Source organism: Cariama cristata, unplaced genomic scaffold (assembly GCF_000690535.1).
Source record: "Cariama cristata isolate BGI_N322 unplaced genomic scaffold, ASM69053v1 scaffold5526, whole genome shotgun sequence".
Classification (NCBI taxonomy): Eukaryota; Metazoa; Chordata; class Aves; order Cariamiformes; family Cariamidae; genus Cariama; species Cariama cristata.
Window position 1 is genome coordinate 28553 of NW_009620271.1, and position 21160 is coordinate 49712.

General features: G+C 35.5%; 1 protein-coding gene across 1 annotated transcript in view; it reads left to right on the forward strand.

Moving 5' to 3' along the window:
• Positions 1–21160, forward strand: part of BBS9 (Bardet-Biedl syndrome 9) — a gene marked incomplete at its 3' end in the record, with an annotated part of 113700 nt that overhangs the window by 27486 nt on the left and 65054 nt on the right. The window contains exons 9-10 of the mRNA XM_009701554.1: positions 15599–15780; positions 19112–19188. Of these exons, the coding sequence (XP_009699856.1) occupies positions 15599–15780; positions 19112–19188 (259 nt within the window). The remainder of the gene's footprint in view (positions 1–15598; positions 15781–19111; positions 19189–21160) is intronic.

Genomic DNA, 21160 nt, shown 5'->3' on the forward strand with positions numbered 1-21160 from the left:
ATATGAATTCCAGAGATGATTTGTTGGAACAGATTATTAACTCCAGTGTTAAACTGTGGAAGTTAAGGAACTGTTTAAATGGCTGAGGATTGCCCTGCAGCAGACCAAAACTTTTTGTAAAATATGCATGAGATGTCAGGGAAAAACTGGTTAGGCAGGAGATTGAGTTGTAGAAAAATTACAACATATTGATAACTTGTACTGAGTCTGTCACTGAAATAAGCAAACTACAAAAAAGTTCAGCTAGTGTTTTTGCAATCCAGGTTGTGCCTATACTGTGTGCCCCCAGAGCTGTGGTGGGTGCTGGCTGCCCAGGACCCGTGACCATACGGGATGCAGTAGGAGTGTCCTTGTCAGGCAGATTACTTGTGATCCCCAGCAGGGTTGTGGCTGTTGTGCTACTATACACTGAATTGTTGAATACTTCATCATAAGTCGTGCGTTTTATCTCATAAATCAAAATGCAATATATGAATAACTAGCTTTACTGACTTGTGCAGAGTAATCTGAGGGATGTTTGTGTTTTACCTAATGTTTTTTAATAATTTAAATTTTTTGTAGACTCTCTCTCTAGAGTTGTGCTGGCTTTCATCCAACAAGTCTTACAAGTGAAATATAATGAATAGTCTCAGTGGGCCAGTTAGTATAACCCAAAAGTTAATTATGCAGGATATGACTGTGCAGCTTTGAAGTTTGGGAAAAAAATTTGTCAAAAATTCAAAAAGGCATTGATTTTTACAACAGCAGATTGTACAGACATTTGTGTATACAATTATTTGTTTGGAAATGCATATTATTGTACCATCTGTTTCAGTAATGTCTCTATGAAGTTTATGCAGAGTCTGACTGTTCCAATTGGACTTTAACACTCAGTAGTTTGATCTTGGTGAGAATTTTGAGAGCCTATTAATTTCTCCTGCATCATTTTGCTAGTTAGGTTCAGAATTCCCACAGATCTACTAATGCTAGGGTTTGATTTGGAGTTTTGTTCCGTAGAGGGTGGAGCAACAGCGTTCTAGTTGTACAAACCTCTTTATACAGGTACTGATAAATGAAGGAACGTCTGTGTGTGTAGACTCAGTGACCTGAAAGGCAAGGAGAAGTCTAGGGCATGTGTGTTTCAGAGCTGTGCTTCTGTCTTTATGTTTAAAAATATGTGGTATGCTTGTACTTATTTCTGATGTTAAAAATAAAGATGAGCTAAAGAGCAAAAACTGTAGCAAAGCTTATAGAGGTAGTAATTTGGCTTAAACAAAATATAGTTATTTTTTTTTTAAAAGCATAATTTGAAAGGGCATTCTTTCAGTCAATGTGATAATGATTTTCTAATACTCCACTCAAGAGAGGCCTCAGTCTCAGTTGGGGCCTCTGGGCACTACTGTAACATAAATAATATGAAGTACTTTAATAATCATAGAGTTGTTAATCCTACACTGCTGAGAGATTTAAGTGCCTTAAATGTGACGTATGTCAATTAATTACTTTCACATCCTTTCCACTTCTGTTGCAATAATACTTACAAAGTAAATGGAGCGTTCTGAAAGTGGTTGTCTCTACAGATCGTATATATTCATGTGTATTTTCTATATTCATGTGTATTTTCTTCCCCACAAAATATCTGTTACTTGTGTAATACAAATGCTGGCTGCAAAAAGCGTTATTACAAGTTATTTTATGTAAATCCCTTGGGGCAGGGGTAGTGATTGCCTCAAAGGCAGTCATATACTTTATCCTGTAATCTTGATAATCTACTTCTAATATCAACTATTCCAGTGCTTTGGAGAATTCTAGCTAAGTAACTTGTGTTTCTAGTTTGTGCCCCTCCTTACTCTTTATGAATTGATTTTTCCTCTTACAATAATGTGAAATGCAGTATTTCCCTATTGCAATACCGGTATGTAAATAACGATAGTAACACACTACAATATTTGGAATTAAATTCCAGCATAAACCACTTGATTTCCGTCACATTTTCAGAAACATGCAGGGGAAAATAGAATCAAAGTTAAGTGGTTACTTGCAACATTTTTGGTGAGGTATCTCTGCACTCTAAAAGTGTCTTTTTAAGCTGTTGAACTACACTTTTTTGCCTTCTGTTAAAACCTGAATGTTCTCTGTCAGGAAATTGAAAATTTCCTAGAAAACCTTGTTATCAGAAACCTGAACTACAAGCAGAAAATGGAGAGTTTATCTTATTCTGGGTTTTACCTGAAGATCTCTATAACTATGATCACTGAACTGGAAGTTCAGTTCTAATCTTTGTTATAGAAGTTTGTCCCATATTTTGTTAGAAGTTTGTTCTTGTTCTGTTAATGTATAGTAGTTACTAACTGTTTATGAGATTGTAGGAGTCCCCTTGACACTAAAACATGCTTACAGCTGCCTGGATTGCTTCAGAGGTATAACCACTTAAATTGACAATTTGGATTAATTTAAACTGCTTGGGACTTTGTCTCAGCACAAATTCATCTTTTTCCATTGATAAGCCTGCTTGGACAGTTACATTTTTGCATGCCCTGTGTTGTCATCCTTAAAGTTATGGCTGTGTGAAAACCTTCTCACTGAAGCTGAAACTTTTGAAGAGAATAGTTTAGGTGTTCTGCCTGACTTGATTAAAAAAACCCCACAAACAAACCCCCAAAACCAACAAAAACCCTTCTAGAGTGGTTTGAAGAAACTGTCCATATGTTGCGGTCAGAACAGCTGAAATCTGGGAAGTTACACAAAGGAATTACAAGAATTCCTACTCCCCTCAAATTTTGAGTGTTGAAATGTTAATTATGAGCAGCAGAGTTTGCTTGGTATCTACCATAATTATATAAATACCTTCTTAACATTGACTTCAGAGTCTATTCCCTTTTTTCTTGCCCTTTAGTTTCCATTTTTCTGTTTCACCAGAGACCTGTCTTTTAAGATCTTTCTTGAACCTCCACATCTCCTTTGCAAAGGAAGTTTCATGTGCAGTATCTCTTGTGTTTATCAGTTCTACGAATTTATCACTTTTTGCTACTTCTTGAGATCTGTTAAATTCTGCTCCCCCCCCCTTTGTAATTCAGGTGGTTATGTGGGGAGCAAGCCCACAGGATTGTGGTTCCTACATAGAGTTCCTATTAGCTAAAGTGCCTCGTATGAAAGTAATTTTTTTCCTGTTGGCAGAGATTTGAGACTGTAAAGGCAAGTGACTTAACTCACCTTTTTGGTGGGGGAGTATTATGTTTCTCTGAATCATCTGAAATAACTTTTTCAGAGAGTAGCAGAAAGTCATTTTTTTAAGGACCTATCACAAGTCATATTTGTTTTTCTGTGCCGGAGTTACCCTGTCTTGATATACTTGACCATAAAAGGTCCTTGGAGTAGATTAAAATTCTTAGGCAACTACTTTTCTATTTATTTGGCACTAACGCACTTGGCAAAGCTGTTCCTAAGAGTACTGTGTTTTAATGGCTGATTGATTGCACTAAGTATTACTGTGACCTGGCTGGCCTGAAACTAGAACATTATGTTAAGGTGCATTCAGTCTGAAGCAAAATAACTTGTGTTGCTAGCCTCAAGGATTTTTCCATCGCAAACAGCTGAAATGCCACTGTGGGTTGAGTTAAAACCGCATAGATGGAGCATTAGAGCTTGGATGTAGTCTCGGGAAAGGGATTTCTGTTTTGATCACTTCCAAGTTACAAACTTGTTTCTGCAATAGAAAAGCATGAAGCCTTTAAATCGGAGGCTTTGCTGCTTCTCAACATTTTTAAAGTTCATTTGTCTTGATTTTACTACTTGGTTTTGTTTGTACATAGCCTTCAAGTTATATCCTGTAAGCCTGTGAATGCTAAAAGGTAGCCTAACTTTTTTCTTCTAAACTGAAGTAGACTGCAAACTTCCTCAAATACTACTTTTTTCAAGTCAGTATTTCATGATGTCTCTAAATTTGGGTTTTTTTTGTGCTTTTGGCTGTCCATCAAGAAATGAAGTCTGGTATCTATATGGCAAAAAAAGAGTTGATTTCATGGGAATCTGCAGCCACGGTTCAAACAGTAAACCACCCTTCTCTCAGGTTTTATGGGATGTGTTTTGGGAAAGATATTTCTTCCCTCTGTTTAATCTGTTGGGGACTCTTACTACTTAGGTGCCAGTTTAATCGGTGAACTTCATGTCTAAATGAAGGATATTTTCACCTTCAGCCACATTGGGATTTGATTAGAAATGCCCAAAAGAAAAAACTTTAGAGCCATTTGTAGTGCTTGTCTATAGGTAATTGGATGCTTTGTGTATGTGGTGCCTCTTGCAGTTAGGAGCTACATCTGGGAATTAGAATATGGGAACCAACTTTTTTTGGTGAGCATTTACATGTGCTACTGTGTCTGTGAGTGGAAGGCCAGTTCTTTGTGGAAGAAAGTTTCTTGAAGCAAATACCCCACAAAATGACGTGTATGCCTTGTAAAATGTGAAGTTCCTTTGATTACAAGGAGTTGACAAGTATGGACATGTTGGTGAAAGTTACTGGAATATTTGCTTTCACTTTCATTTATTTGACAGATAAATATCATTTTACTTGGTAATGGAACAGCATGTTTTCTGAAGAGGAAATATAAAACAGTCTGGAAAGGTTTTTTTGTGCAGAAGTAATTTACCACCTTTAATAAGAATTTCTGATTTTCTTAAAATATTAAATTTCCAAAATCCAACTTTTTAGCTTGAGTTAAGCTAGTAAATAGATTTTCATTATTTGAGATGGGGGGAAAAAATAATTCTTTTTTAAACAGAAGTACCTGTTAAAAAGCCAGGAAATAAAAGTAGACTTTACATGTTCATCATGGCAAGCTGGGCTACTTAGTAAGCTTTATCCACACTTCAGCTCTTTATGAACTTCAAGTCTGCCTAGTTTTATACTGAGGAATGGTCTCAAAACCGTTACAGGGTTCCATGTCTTCACCACTGATTGTTTTGCTCAGTTTGCAATCAGTGATTTCTTTTTTTTTGCAGCTAATTGCTAGCACTACAAAGGAATATGGTATTTGAAATTTACTTAGGTAATTTTTTGTTATTTCTTCTCCAAGTATGATCACTACAGGCTTGACTACAGGGGTCATGCCTGAACTCCTAACATTGATGTTGTGAACCACCAGCCCTGGAGGACTGTATCATGTAGTAATGCATTTATCAGCCATATATTAAAACCACCTACCCAGAGGCTATTGGTATTCGTGTTTTGACTTACACTGTTATGTATTTGATTATGGATTCTACTGAGTTAGAGATTTAAAGTAATAAATTTAAAGTTGCATTGTGTAGGCTGAGATGCAGGAAATAACTGCAGCTTACTGAATCACTTTAAAGTTACTGACTTAAGATGCTATAGTAGTGTCCAATTTTCTTACTACTTTTAAGACAAAATAAAGTAATTCAGAAGGTCTAAAATTTCTAATGCTGTTCTTGTATGAGTCCTTCTTCCCCTTGCAGATATAATAGAGAAGCAGAGACTATTTGACTAAAAGGTACTGAAAAATAATTTTATGTAATAATATTAATTACGTGTTTGAATGTTTGTATTGTCCAATGTCGTGCTGATAGCCATGGGTACTGCACTTTCCTGCTCTTGTTATGGTTATACAGGTGCACTATAGGAGAGTATTTTACAATATTTTAAAGTACTTTACACATTACTTTTGGAGGCAGTGAGTTCTGATTTACTGAAGCAATAATCTCTTGCTATGTGCTGAGTTACAATTTTACTCCTAGCTGCCTCTTGCCTTTTTTCTTGTGTCTTTTGTAATGAAAGCATGTGTAACATGCATAACAGATGAGTAGTGTAAAAAGATATGTACAATGTTATTTAGTTATCTAGTAATTTCTAACTTGTTTTCTGAAGGTGGTGATTTCTTGCTACCTGTCTTTGACTTTTCTGTTTTGCTGTATACTACTACAGGCGATAGCATTCATTCCTGATAACCAGAGATGACCACTTAAGAATACTTACAGATCAAAGTGGGACTTTTTTTTGACATGATAGTCTGATGAACTTTGAGCTGTCAGTGTTATTGTTGGTCTTGGCTATTTGAAGACCGTATGAGCAACAATGAATGCCTACAAAAAAATTCCTGATGCTTTAACCCTAGGTTCAAAAGATTACGTGAAGAAGGGTTAGGTGGTTTTTATGACGTAGTAGCTTACTGTGTATTAGTGTTCTGTTCCTGTCCAGTCTCTACCCATTAGTCTGTATCTTGACTGCAAGACTGAGCAGTACTGCTCTGACTCTGACCGATGTCTGAGATTGTCCCTGTGCCACCTCCAGTGCACTTTAAGCATAAGCCAAGAGATACGTGCTGCTGCACTTCAGGATTGCTGATCAGTTTGTTTTGAAGGGGAACACACTACTGACAGATGTTTATTGTTTATTGCATTTAAAAACAATCCCATCTTTATCCCAACACCAAACAACTAAGAATTTTACAGTTATTGGAGCATAAATCCATGGAGAGAATCATATTTTTGCCTTCTAGAAAAATGTTTAATACAATACTCCATTTGGATTTTCTGATTTGTTAGTATTTCATAATATTAGAATGACTAGCAAGAAACATGTACTTTGTATACTTGTTTGTCTAATGAGGTATAAAGTCCCTGAAGACTACTGTTCACTGGCTTCATACAGCCTTGAGCCTGACATAGTTAACATGCTTGTAACTTTGTGGCACTTTACCTGAATAAGTTTATAGATGAAGTCTCTGATCCAGCAACCTGTCTCCATAAAAAGAGAACATAAGCTAGTGTTTAAATTCTTTGTTTTGATACAGCATTAATTCCCAGATTTGAAATCGTATGTAGCCCAAGTTTAATTTAAATGAGGTATGTGAATTAAAAGATTGGAGTTCAGAATTGTGGTGTATATCCATTGGTTGAAAATGTGTTTTATGAAGTTTTAGCTTCCAGTATTTTTAAAGAAAATTAAAATCTGCAATCAATTTGCAAGTGAGAAAATGTTGGCCTGGTCCAAATATGAACTTGAAATTAAAACTTGTTTTCTGGCACAGAATCATAGTACATTGGGTGGTTAGATGAACGTACTTTGTAACTGGGCTCTCCAAACAGTAGAAAGGCAACAGGAACTGAATTTAACTGGAAAAAATATGAAGAAATATTGTAGTTGAATTAAGTATATAAGGTGTAAAAGTGCAATCATATATAGGGTAATAGTGGGTGGAATCAAAATAAAACCCTTCTCATTGAATTTTTAGCTATCCAGATGCTTGAAAATACTTTGTTCTTCATTCCAGTCCATCTGTTATTTCTTATTGTAACTGACATCACCACAGCTACCACAACTGTTAAAGAATCACCATATAAAAATGGCAAAACTTACATATAAAACCAGCAAAACTTAGCACTTATTACATGGTTTTATGGAAGGGAAACTGCAGGAATCAAACTTTATAGTTTGAAAGATTTTTTCCTTTTTCTGTATAGTAGTGCTGTAATAGAAGCAATGCCAGTTATGACGCACAGTATGAGCTGTTCAGTTATATACATGTGTATATATAAATTTTTATTTGAGTGTTCCGTAAGAATGTTGCCTGATCTGAGAAGTTAAATGCAGAGAATTCTAGAGTCTTTCTACTTAAACATAATTGCATTTTAAAGAAATTTTAAAAAAATGCATTTTAAAGAATTCTTTAAATTGCAATTTTAAAGAAATTGCATTTTAAAGGAATTAAATTGCCACTGGATTGTCAGGAGGTGGCAGTACAAAATATTACCCTTTTTAAAGGTCTTTTGAAGAGATAATTTTAATGTCTGTAGCTTAGTCACAAAGTATGGATGTGATTGTATTTCACCTTAATAGGATTCTGATCCTGCAAAAGACATAGATGTGCCAAATACTATGTCCAGCATATACTATGATTCATGGCTGGGCTTTCTAGCAAGTTAATTTCAAATGTATTTACTGTATGATAATAAGGATATTGCCAGTTCTTCTAATTTTATTGCATGTCACGTATTTACTTTTTCAAAAAGCCTGCTTTTTACAGTCATAGTTTTGCAAGGGTTTCAACTTACTTCAGAATAACGCTTAAAATATTCCTACCCTCATGGTTATAGAAAAAGCTTTAAAAGTGGAAATTCCAACTAGTCAAGACAAGAAGGCAAGTAACTTCCCCTATAGCACTTAAAATAAAATACTTGCTTTTAAACAAATAGCATGGTTTTTTTGGCTGACCTGCAAATTCGCTGTGCCTGTTCATATTGTGACAGAGTAGAATGTGATTGTATCAGGTTCTGAACTCAGTCTTGGAGCTGGGTACTGAGAAGTAGGCTGGAGTTTGTGGATCTGTTGTGGCACTTCATGGAAGCGCTGGACATCTTGTTTGAAAAACAGTTGTTATGAACAGTCTAAGGCTATTGATTTTGAAGGTATTGATTATTATGCTGTTAACATGAAAGACAAGTTTTTGTACAAGGACCAGCAGGTGGGACATTTATGTTAAGCTATGGAGATGAGTGCCAGCCAGCAGTGTGAAGTGCCAGAGATGCTGTTAAAGAGCAGCTGTGCTCTTTACAAGACAGGGTGAGGAGACAATGATAAGTATTGTTAAAGTAATAGCATGTGCGCTTTTTCCTGCCTGAAATGGTGCTGAATTTTGAAGCTTGCAGGCACAACACTGTCAAACTGAGAGGAGAAAGAAATGGGAATTAATTTGAGTGTTTCTGAAGTTACTAATTATTAAATCCTTTCAGAATAAATCTGTGGTTAAGACAATCGTGGTTATTCTTGCTAATCTTTGTAGACCGTGGGTAGTCTAATGTTCATCGTGTACTGTCTAATATTAGCTTGTATGAAGCCAACAGTTAGGAATAAGCTTTATCTAAAACAATGAAGTTAGAATGTAGATCTTATCGTTATAGCACCTTTCATGTCTGTACTGTTGGAAGCAGAGATGCTAGGAGCCTCTCCAGCATGCCTGGAGTGAAATGGACTGTAACCACTATCTTGAAATGGGAGAAGAGAAGACTTGGATGAAGGATAAACTTTTGAGGTCCTCTAGATCCTGTATTCACAATGCCATAGCTGCTGCCTTTTGGTATAGCCTGTGAGCCTTTGGAAGCTGCTATATATCTGTCTGCCAGTGTGAAGGAGTCTGGCCTTGAAACAGATTTTAGACTTCAGGTGAGAGAGGTGCAAATGAAGGTACTTCTTGATGTAGCTCTAAGTGGAGGTGAAACGTGAAGATGTTTTAGGTGTCACAGTTGGTCTTAATTTCTTTCTCACTGCTAACAATGGTACTGTCATTAATGAAATCACAATGTAATTTCTGTTGTTTCTTGTTATTTGGAGCTCCAACCTAGAGGCTGCACTCTTATTTAAAGTAATCAGGTTGTCTTATCAGTCCTTACATTAATTTTGAATTCAGATGATGCCACTAAGTGTCTTACATATGGAACTGTGTTAATAAGAAATGCAATGTGGAAGTTATGAAGTTTTCCTCGAGTATAATATACTTCAGAGCTCTTTTACATTATTTTTTTGCCTAAAGCAAGATCATGTGTTTATGGAGGCCTGTGTCATCACTCTGAATATTCTGTTTTTATTCTACTTTGTGACAAATACTAATTTTAATTTGAATCTGCATTTTGTATAGCTGGCTACTTTAATTTTTAGTAAAACCTTCACTGCTTTTGAAATAGTTTTGATTTTATATTTAAAGCAACAAGAAACTAAGTTGGTTAATCCTTCAGATACAAATCACACATAAAATTAATTTTTAGCATGAGCTTAAATTTCATGTCTAGCCTACCTATACCAGTATGTGATCTGCCTGAAGGAACCAGATGATGTCATGTGTGGATGTCCCTCTCCACATTGTTAAATGATAACCTGTTAAGATTCCCTTTCATTTAAACTGTCAAGCTATTATATTAACCCTGTTAAGAAAAAAACCCAACAAACTTGCTTTAGTTAATGAGATATGGTAGCTTTTAGAGCTCTGCTGTGCAAAAGCCCTGCTGCTTGCCTTGCCCTCACAAGCCTTGTTGTGCTGCCCCCCAGGTGGCAGTACTGGCCTGGTAGAAAAGACCCCTGACCCAAACTTTTGTGAGTAGTGTTTAACTTGGCAGTAAAAGTAAAACCACTTAATTTCCATTGCTTTTTTCATTTTGTTTGGTGGAAGATGCTCCTTTTTATTTGGTCGCTGAATGGCATTTGGCCTTTTAGACAAAGTCTTTTTTCAAAGAGAAAACTACACAAGCTAATGACTTGTCTGAATTTGTTGTTCAGTAAGGTGCTAGTTTGCTGTTTTGCTGTGTGATGTCACCATGTAAAGGTGCTAGTGAAAATGTCTTCACTCCCCAGTAGAGAGTGCAAGTACTGTATAAGACCTAGAAGCTGGAGAATCCTTCAGACATTCAAAATAGGAACACTCTGGCCAAATTCAGGTTTTATTCATTCTGACTCTCAGTGGATTTCAGTGCTTAGAGGAGGTGATAGGTGTTGACCTGTCGTCCTAGTCATAACTTCTCTTTTTTTAACTGCTTTTCCACTGGTTATGAAGATGAAATTGTTTCATTTCCCTCTTCCTCTTACATGTGTTTTGTAATTTTTTTAAACTAGATTTGTCTGGTGTTCTGTTAAGATCAGCAATCCTAAACTATCACAAAAATGGCAAAGAATGCTTTTCTGTAAAGCAACAGCACAAACTATTTTCCACTCAACGATATTCAATATAATTACATGTTAAATAATTGTAGTTGAACACTATATTTACATTATATGTTTGCATGCCCTCTGCAGAGTGTGCAAAGCATGTTAAATACATAGTATAAATAGCCTTAAAAGAATTTTAGTTTCTCAGCAGATTATCTGTTTTCATGTGTAATAGCAGAATGGGGAAGTCTTACACATACAAGTATTACTTTTAATGTAAAGTTGAACAAAGATTTTTTTTTTGAGGAAGAGGCTTTCAAAGGAGCCTGAGGGTGATCCACAGATACCCCGAAACAGTTAAAAAAAAATCAGTGGTAGCTGGCACTGAGTCATACTAGGTATGCTTTAAATATTCAGCTGAAGGTCTGATTTTGGAGCATGTGTTTAATAAGAGTAAGATGGGCTTTTGACTTTGACTTCCACTAGTTCATTTTAGAAAATTCTTAGTTTATTACTCCTAGTTTGATCTTCATTTTATCAAATACTTCACACAGTTACAGCCAAAATGATGTTGAAATGGTAGTGAAACTTAGAACAATTGGGGTTTTCAAAAGCACTAAACTAAGAAGTGCTATTGTAGTTATGCTCTTGCATATAGTTACTTCAGAGGATGATAAAATGAGGAGAGAATTGGATTCAAAATGCTTGGGCACAATTCAGGAATTAGTTTCCTAATTTAGTAGTTCATAAATAATATATTATCAATAAGGGATTGGAAGTAGTATTGCAGAGCATCTTGTTTTCTAGAGTGATTGGTATGAGTAATATCAATTAAGACTACTTCTGAAATTGAGGTAGAAGTTTCATATGCTATTATAAATATAAATAATTAAAGCTGTAAATGGTGTCAATAACCAGATCTAGTCCTAAGAGTTGTCCAAGGCTTAGCTTGTGTCATTCAAGTAGAATTCAGAATTACAGATTCAACTTCTAAGTCAATTGTTTGAGAGATCAATTTGGTATTATATAACTGGAAACATGCAAAGCATTTTAATTTCTTCAAGAATTATGTTGTGAGCAATTTGTTTAGTTAGAGAAGACCTACAAAAAGCATATGCTGTTGTTATTACCCAGAATCCAATAAACGATAGTTTTTCAAATTATTACCATATGTGTGTAGGAGTTGCTTTGTACTGTAAAGTTATTTTAGATACCAGAATAATTTGTTTCATACTTTGAGTTCCTCATTGTTAAAGTGTCCCTTTAGATTTGCTATTACTTTGACTATTGTGTGATATATAGTAAAAAAAAATTTACAATAAAAGAAATTTAACAAGTAATTGAAATTCCAGATTGTGTGCAAAATCTGCCAAATGAAGTAATGGTATTTGCAGGGGTATTGTATGAGTGGAGTAGCTGTGGGGAAACTGCTATAAAACTGTTAAATATGTTCCCCCTCCCCCTGCTGTCTTTAACCACTATTATAAAAGCTTGAGAAAATAAAGCAGTCTTGACTGGCTGACAAACATTCCAACAGAAAAATTAATATATTATAAATCATATGGTATAACTGATTACCTGTTCTTTTTTCTTGTTGTTTCTGATCTACAAACTTGTAGACAGCTTTAACAAGGAGAGATTACTGAAAAAAACTTTTTAATATTTCTGTGTTTCATGTTGAACAATCTTTGGACCCAGCAGAACAGTAACTGAAGCAAGGGAAAAGTGTCATTTGTAATGCTGCTTTTTTAAACCAATGCTTTTGTCTTGGAGCTAGTGCAGACTTAAAGGGTGTCATGACTAACAGGAAGGTTGGTTGAAATGCATTTGTTTTAAGATAGTTTTTGAATGTGCATTCTGTAATGCTGACAAACTCAGAAGTGAAGAAAATCGTAATTTATATGGGAAAACCACCTCATTGATCTGAGTTGATTTCGTTTGATAGACCGATTACCTGCAGATGACTACCAACTTAAAGGTACATAGGAAGGACTGTATTTACAACCACTTCTGAAAGTATTCTACATTAGTAGTATACGATCAAAGATTTATTGCTAACAGTGTAGCTATATTTTGTCATGCCCTTTGATTTTACATGCAGATGTCTTCATAGATCTTTCCTTGGTTTAACAGATTCATAGCCTCAGGAAAGAAGTTTTAAGATGGTCCAAAGCCATTGCTGGGGAATTTTAGAAGCTGTCGTGTTTTTAGATGTCGGTTTTCTTTCTCTGGTTGTGGAACAAGCTCATGATGCTGTTTCTCTTGTTTTCCCATGGGTGGTTTTTTTAGCAACTTGCGTTATTTGCTGTGACTAAATAGAAAGTCTGGGTCGGTGTGTTTGGTAGCATCTGCTTCACCAATATCCCTTTTTTAAAGACTTTGCTGTGCCCAAAGGCAGTATAGCAAAGTTCTTTGCAAACACTTAGCAGGCATTAAGCCAAGTCCTACACATTAAGTGTTATTTGCATACCTTACCAAGACTGTGTTATGGTTCAGGTCTCCTTGTGTTGCTTGTATGCAGATCTCAGAGTTAACCCAATGTATTTGTTACATGTGCCATCCAGAATTCTGTAAATGCAGCACAGATGTGTGTTGTACGGAGCTTTTTGGATGTAAGAAAACTAGGATGAGCAGTTCTGCATGTCATTCCAACAACAGACTCAGTCCTGAGCAAGGAAGCCAACTATAGTCGGCAACAACTAATTAAGCAGCCAGAGAAACTAGGACACATGCTTAGTTCCACTTCCTCTCACTCTGGATTAAGAGTTTAAAATTTGTCAGAAATAACGGATGCAGACCTTGAGTTTACAGGTCACAAATAGACCATCGCATTCATAGGACAGCTGCTAGCACAGGTACTGGATATGTAAGTTGAAAATCAGTATTAAGTCATCTTCTTTCTTTTCTTAAAGTATTTGTCGGGGGAGGCTTGGCATCTCCAGCCTGATGGTGCCCACAAAGATGGCTTCCTGTTACAGTTTGCTTAGTTTTTGTAATGGGTGTTAATATATGTTAAAAATTGCAATGGTAGCTGGAAGCTTCTCTGGGGCAATAGGAACAGTAGTCCCCAAAGAGAAGACTCTTTCTGTTTAAGATAAGCTGATGTAATAGATAAGGGGAAGATTGTGGTTTGAGCCCTTTTATGTGTGTTCTGTTCCAGAAGGCAGTTCAGATTTACGTGTTCCACCTGCAGCGAAGGTGTAACTGGGGATACCTGTTGTCCAAAGAAACCCCTGACCAGTTTCCATACATTTGTAGTTCAACCAGAAGATTTATTTCACTTGCTGAGTAAAAATTACTTTCTGTAGAAAGAGAAAGCTCAAACTTAGCTGCAGCAGCTACTTATTTGTATAGTGCCCGTGGGGTCTTCATTTCAGTATGCAGTTACACTATAACTGTACAGAATTCAGATGGTCTCAGTTACAGCATAGTTTTTCCAGAACATTTGATGGCAGTTGTGAAACCAACACTGGGATTGTGGACTTAGTGTTCTGCAGAAAATTGGACATTTTGGACTGTCCAACTGAACCATCAGTTATCAAAATTAATCTACAATACCTGTTTGCCTTCATAATTACTATTACCCTGGAAAACTCTGGAATGAGGTTTCCTATCTGTGTGTACTGGAGCCGTGCTACAAGACAACATAGGAAACCAGAGAGAATTCTGATTTTTTTATATAGCTACCTGGTTTTTATTGAGGATTGTACTACAGGAGGTGCTTGAAATGTATCAGCATATGCAAGTTAAAAGAATTTTTGTTAACTCTTTATGAATTATAGCTTGAACACTTATATAAATGAAGTATTTCACATGGGATTAATTAGTGGGCTTTCTTATCAAAATTAAGCTTTATATCTAAGAATTAAATTTGATCTATCTTTGCTTTATATGACAGTTGTATTTGATGCCAAGTCAGTGTCTGCTATAAGATATTCTAAGTATGGAATAAGAGCCAATTATTGGCATGAATGTGTCACCTCATGATTACGAAAATAAATACAAGCTTTTAATTTAAGAGTAAGCATTTTAAAAAGTAAAATGAATGTTAGCTTTCTCCTAACTTTTGCTGTTAACATCTATACTAGTCTTTACTCTTCAGTTCCTCTTCTGTTTAGGAATAATCTTCAAGTTAAGCAAAATGTTGGCAGTATTCCCTGCTGTCTCATTTGTTAAATACTTTCTGAAATCTTGCATTTGCGTGGTACATGATCAGATAAACAAAAAAGAGTGAAATTTTTGTAGGAGTAAGTTCAATGAAGTATTGTTCCCTGGAGAGAAGAGAGACTATAGTGTAGCTAATAAAACACTCATTTGTATTGATCCAGAGCAATGTAAGGGGAATGTTCTGGATCCATGTGACTTTTCTGAAGAATTCTGCAGGGAGGAGCCAACCAGGGTTTGAAGCCAGCACAGTAACTGCAGTAGCAGCCAAAGGATGGGTTAGGGGAGCTACTGATACCATCGGTGTCCTACTGCTGTCTTCACTTCAACATGTTCCATCCGTTAGTGATTTCTAATGCATCCTTTCCCTTCCCTTACTTGGTGTTCCATTTAGCTAGTTCCTCTTCCTCCCTACCAACCTAAATATCCATACTTCAAAAAAACCTTAAGTAACAATTTCTGAATAAAAAAAGGCTACAACTGTATGGACTAGTCAGCTTCTTTGTTCTCATCCCTTCCTTTACCTGTCTTGGTTATACAGATTCTGAGATACTTGGGTGATGTTTTAGTCATCTGTCTAAGCACAGATTGGTTCTTAGATGTGATTGCAATAAGTGGGAGTAATATTAATAAACACATCTGAATTGAAGAATAAATATTGTTTTCTTTTGGTCAAAGAATCTCATTAAAACAGGAAGTTCTATTAATATTTGTAGACAGAACAGTAGAAGCAGCATAAATTCAATGCTACTGCTTCTGTGATTCTTCCCAATTTCTTAATAAGCTTTATTTTTTTTAATGCAGAGACTTGAAGGGTGTTATAGTCACTCTGAGTGACAGTGGGCATCTTCAGTGTTCCTACCTTGGAACTGATCCTTCGCTCTTCCAGGCTCCTAGGGTTGATTCTAGGGAAATAAACTATGAAGAATTTGATGCTGAAATGAAAGAGCTTCAGAAGATCATCAAGGAGGCCACAAAAACACAAGGTATACTTCTCCCTTTTCTATAGTAGTACATACTTTTAACTACCTGACTTTCCTTTTAGCACTTTATTTTGTTTTATTTTCATACTTTAACTGTAATTTAAAACTTTCTACAGAAATGTAGAAACTTCAGGTTTTAACAAATGTGCAAACAAAAACTTAGTGTAAGACCCTTGGATACAGAGCTTTTTCTTTGTATTTTCATAATGCCTGTTGGAACTGTCAAGATATTGATGTCAGATTGCAGATCACTCTCACTAGTGCAAGAGTTCAGGGAAAAAACTTACAGTTCATCTACTACCCAAAGGCAAGAAAACTTAAGAAATTTCACAGCAACAGTGTGATATACTTAGGCTTCAGAGAGAGCAAAAGTATAGCCAAATTCTGTTTTACTACTACAAATTACTTAAGTCATACTATTAACAAAGAATGACTTTTGTTAAAGCAACTTTTCTGTTGCTTTAACTTCTTTCAAAAGCAATTGTATTTGAAGAATGTAATGAGATATATCAAAACCCAAATAACTGATCATGATAAATTCTGGAATTTGCATTTATTGCTAATAACTTGCATTGATTTTGTTCAAGTAAGGGCACAGAGTTTCTACAAAATTCCGTCAAAGTTTGTGTCCTCCTAACTGATTTTTTAAACAGTGTATCTGACTTGCACAGGGAATTGGAAGCATGTGATTTTAGAGGAAACTATGGAAAAATCTTAGACAAGTAGAAAGAACCAATTAAAGTCTTTGGTGATAGTTAGCATGTTCAAGCAAAAAAAAACTCGCAGTTGAAATTCCTAGAAAATAGGAAACTATTTATCTGTGGTTGTGAGTTTGATTCTACAACTCAAAGATTTCTTTTTTGTAATTGCATATAACTTTGTCCATTATTGTGATAGACTAATATAAATTTTTAAATTTTACAAATCCAGTAATTGGTTATTTAAGCATATAGATGTGGGTGAATTCCATTGATTTTCACCACAGACCTTCTTTATAAGTATTTGACAATTTTGTCTGGCTATCATAACCAAGGGAAAGAAAGGAAGGAATAAATCCGTTTGAAGTGAATCAACTTCAGTTTGTTGGTTTTAACATATGTGGAAGATTTAGACAGAGAAAGGAAACATAGCTGTCCTTTATAACTTTTCTAATAACTGTCATGATATGATTGACAAGTTTACTGTGAATATTGATCTTTTCCCTATTCTCTCTTCCTCTTAATTCTTTTTTTCTTCCTCAGTCTTTCTAATCTTGTCCTGTGAGGAGCAGGGAGTTGGACTCTGATCCTTATGGGTCTCTTCCAACTTAATATATTCTGTGATTCTGATCTAAGGTGTTACAGTGGTGTCTTCAGATGAGTTTGAGTGCTCTTTTTGTTGTGGAGAGATGCTGTAATGATGTTGTGTTTGGCTTTAACTGGATGTAAAACTTGAGAAATCCTTTTTTACAGTGAAATCTTTTAAGAATAATGCCTTTCAGTTTCAGATGTTTTGGGTTTGTTTCATTTTTGCGTTTTTCTTAGAACTTTAGCTGAATCTTAAAATAACTGCTAATCATGTCTGGTTGAATATGAAACACGTTTCAACATTGGTCAACATTAAGTTACTCCTCAGCATGATCTTTAAAATGAGCCATTGACTTTTTGTCTTTTGGATTCACCTTTGTGCAGTAAGAGCTTGTGTAGTTTTGAAAATATCTACCCTTATATGGAAATAATTTTTCTTTGTTTCATTTTGACTTCCAAACATGGAAGGTATTTAGAATTAGGTCATCACATAAAAAAAACTTAGAGTAGTTATTTCCATAAGTGTCTTGTATTTCTGTCCAGTGCTGACCATTAACTGTTGAACTTAAGCTGTTCTATACATTTTGAAGAATAAAGATTTACATTATAAACTGATGAAATATTTTGAAATCTTGTTATACTAACTTAAATCTAATGTTACTTGCATCAGTGATTAAACATAGATGTTTTGGCTCAGTTTTATAGTAACAAAAAAGCTGATACTTATATGTAAACTTTGGTTGTGATCTCTGTCCTACTTCTAATAGAAAAATGACTGTGTGACAGAAGTTGTGTCATAGTTTACTTGAAGCAACCTGAAAAGAAGTGTTGAAGAAGGGATAGGAAAAGAAGATATTTTCTTAAATGTCCAAGTGGAATGGATTGTGCTGAGCTATATGTAATTAGCCGAACCAGTGGTGTGCAATTGTGGCAGTGTGAAACAGGCCTAGGCTTCTTTGGTGGGTGGTATTGGAGGAACGTGTTTTGGGTTTGCTTTTTTACCTTGTAAAGGCAGGCATTTTTCTCTGAGCACAGAAAAATGGGAACTTATTTTCTGTCTTCATCAAAATCTTCTCTCTTGACCCTGTTAGAAAGAGATAATGTGCTGCCTGCTAGTTCTGGGCCATTTTCAGGACCCTGTGTGTCATAAAATTATGGGAGGTTTCTGAGTGTGCTCATGCTCTTGATTATTCAATTAATATGTTAATTTCCCCTTTATATTTACTGTTTGTTTCTTTAGGAACTATACATTTCTTGTCTGGGTGATTTCCTTTTCCAATACCTTTAGTATTGAGAAATAAAAGTGCTTTTCAGAAAAATGCGAATACCTTAGAGCTGGACTTCTGGATTCTTAAGAGGAGATCATGTAATTCCTCATGGTATTTAAGTGCCTAGCTTTTAATCCTTACAACTCTTTTTACATATGTGAATCTGCACAAGGTTTTACATCATGGATATAAATGAGTGTGTAGCATTCTTTGCATTGTATGTTGACAGTCCTGGAAATCATCAGGTAATATATTGTAACCAAGCCCCATATAATGTTCTTTTTGTAAAACTTTCATATACCTTCTTACACAGAGGAATTTCTGAAATCTATTTTAGTTTTACACTATTAGGCACAGAATCTTTCTGTGTCTAACATACTTATTAGCAAATTATTTGGATGAAAGTGCCATGAGATGTGCGATGTGTATTTTGGAGATAGTTGTTTACTATAGATGTATTAGTATATGCATGTGAGGACAAAAAGTGTAAAAATTCCCTACAGTCTCTGAATATCATGGATAGTAGGTACAAAATCTTGTTATAGAATACATCTAAATCCTTTTTCATATGTAAATTAGAAATCCAGAATGAGATCCAGGTTTAGGTTGTCTGTAGAAGTCTTATAAAATTGGGAAGTTTCTTTGGTCAAAAGTCATGTGCATTGTTATTTTTTCCCTTTACGCCAGTAGGTATGATATAAGTCTAAAACTTATATGTATTACTTTTAGAAATGTAGTGGTATGTTTTTTAAAGGAGAGCTGATTTTCTTTTTCTTTCAGATTTTTTGCCCAAGTCTGAAAAACACAGAGACCTAATTGTCACAGCAGAAGTTTCGCCTGATTTGGATGCAGAATCTGTATGTACCTGTATAAAAAGGAAATTACTCTGGAAACATTGGTTTCATACATGAGTTGATCAATGTATCATACAAAATCATACAATGGTTGATCATGGATAGTGATTATTATGTATTTATATTGTGGGACTGAGCTTCTGCATAGCCCCCCATTTTCCATCAATTGAAATGCACTTTTGTTAATGCTTTTAACTAGAATTATTAAAACTATTTAGTGTCTTCTGTCTGGGGACCTTTAGATTCTTGGCTAAGCAAACATAAGTGAACGAGAACTTGATCTGCAGTATCTTTGTAGTGGTGAAAATTTGTAATGGTGAGCAGTTAATCATGTGGGGGGAAACAACAGAAGTGTCGCCCTGTGGATCTTCTAAAACTAGAATGCAGGAAGCATTCAAAGATGCATTGTAAAAAATAATCTTTGGCAAGGCACCATTCAATGTCCTCTGGTGTTGCAGCCTAACTAGTTTATTCGTCTTGTATACATATGTAGTTTATAGATATTAATTCAAATTAATACTCAGGAGAACTTATATTGCCTATTAAAACTTCGCACTTTAACATTTCAGAAAATATACTCATTGCACTAGGACATCTCTAATTTGTCATTTCTGGCCACTAATTTCTGCAAAACTGATTTTTCAGGGCTACTTAGTGTTTAAAAAATACACAAGGAGCTGCTTTTTAATACTTTTTTATATATATTTGATACATTTATTTAATCTCTATTACTATTGCTACCTCTAATACTATTATTCTTTGATAAAGGGAACTCTTTATAATGTGTATTGGTGTCCTCACACTTGGCGGGGGGGAAAGGACAGTGTGACATGATCTCGGCTAGCTGCAGTAACCTGCTCACAATGTGTAGAACTGTTAGGTCAAGAGAATGCTCTAATGCTGCTGTGCTCATTCACTCAACCTTCCAGATGCAAATGGTCTGTTTTGTATATAACTCAATGATTCAATCAAACCACAGCCTTGAATCTTTATTTCCCAAGGCTGTCCATATATCTTAGTTTCCTGTGCGGTAGGCTTTCCTGGGAGTTCCTTCAGTAGCCATCTAGAAAGGAAAAAATCTGATAAGATACTTCACGGGGAAGGATCAATACAGCAAATGTGGGAACAAGTTTAGCGCTTCTGCAGTGATCTTGTATCTTTAAGGCTGTAGTTTCCTTCTGCATTTGTGAAAAGATTAAAATTGCAATGTGTGTGGTAAAAGCCAAGAGGATATAGATGTATTAAAATGGATTAGATAAGCAAGTGGAGGATCATTCTGGTTATTTAACAACACATCCTGTGTATGGCCTCTGACCGATGATGTCTAGCTGTTTCTGAAAGCTGAGTATGGTAAGGATCAATCTCTTTGCACCCCTGCAATTGCTTCAGGATGAACCATTGGTCACCAGAGACCGTGGGCATGACAAGCCCGTGTGAAAGTAGCTATGTTTTTTAACTGAAAAACATACACAATGTACAAATGAAAGTCCTATTTCTAGAACCCAGAGAGCCTACCGTCTTCCTGACTTCTTAGGAACTTTGCAGATGTGGACCTTATACTGACATGTTGAGATGAAAAGGAGGGCGGGTAAAGGACATCAGATTGTGCTCAGGCTACTCATTTATAATGAGAAGGTATAAGCTCAAGTCAGCAACTTGTTATTATAGCAGAAGTGAAGTGTTTATTTAAAATAAAATAGCTCAAACAGGAACATTTTCTTAAACTGTAGGGACTAGCCTGTTGCAAAATTAAATATAGGCATAATATAAGATACTAAAATAGACTGCAAGGACTAGATGAATTTTGAATTAAATGGAATTGCCTACTGAAGTAGAAATTAGTGGGAGTAGCAAGATACCTGCTATACTTTTCTTTTGCAGTTCAAAATTTATTTCTGATTATAAGATAGTGTGGGATGATTTTATAGTACATACTATGGTGTGTATATAATATATTGGCAGATTGGAAGTCACC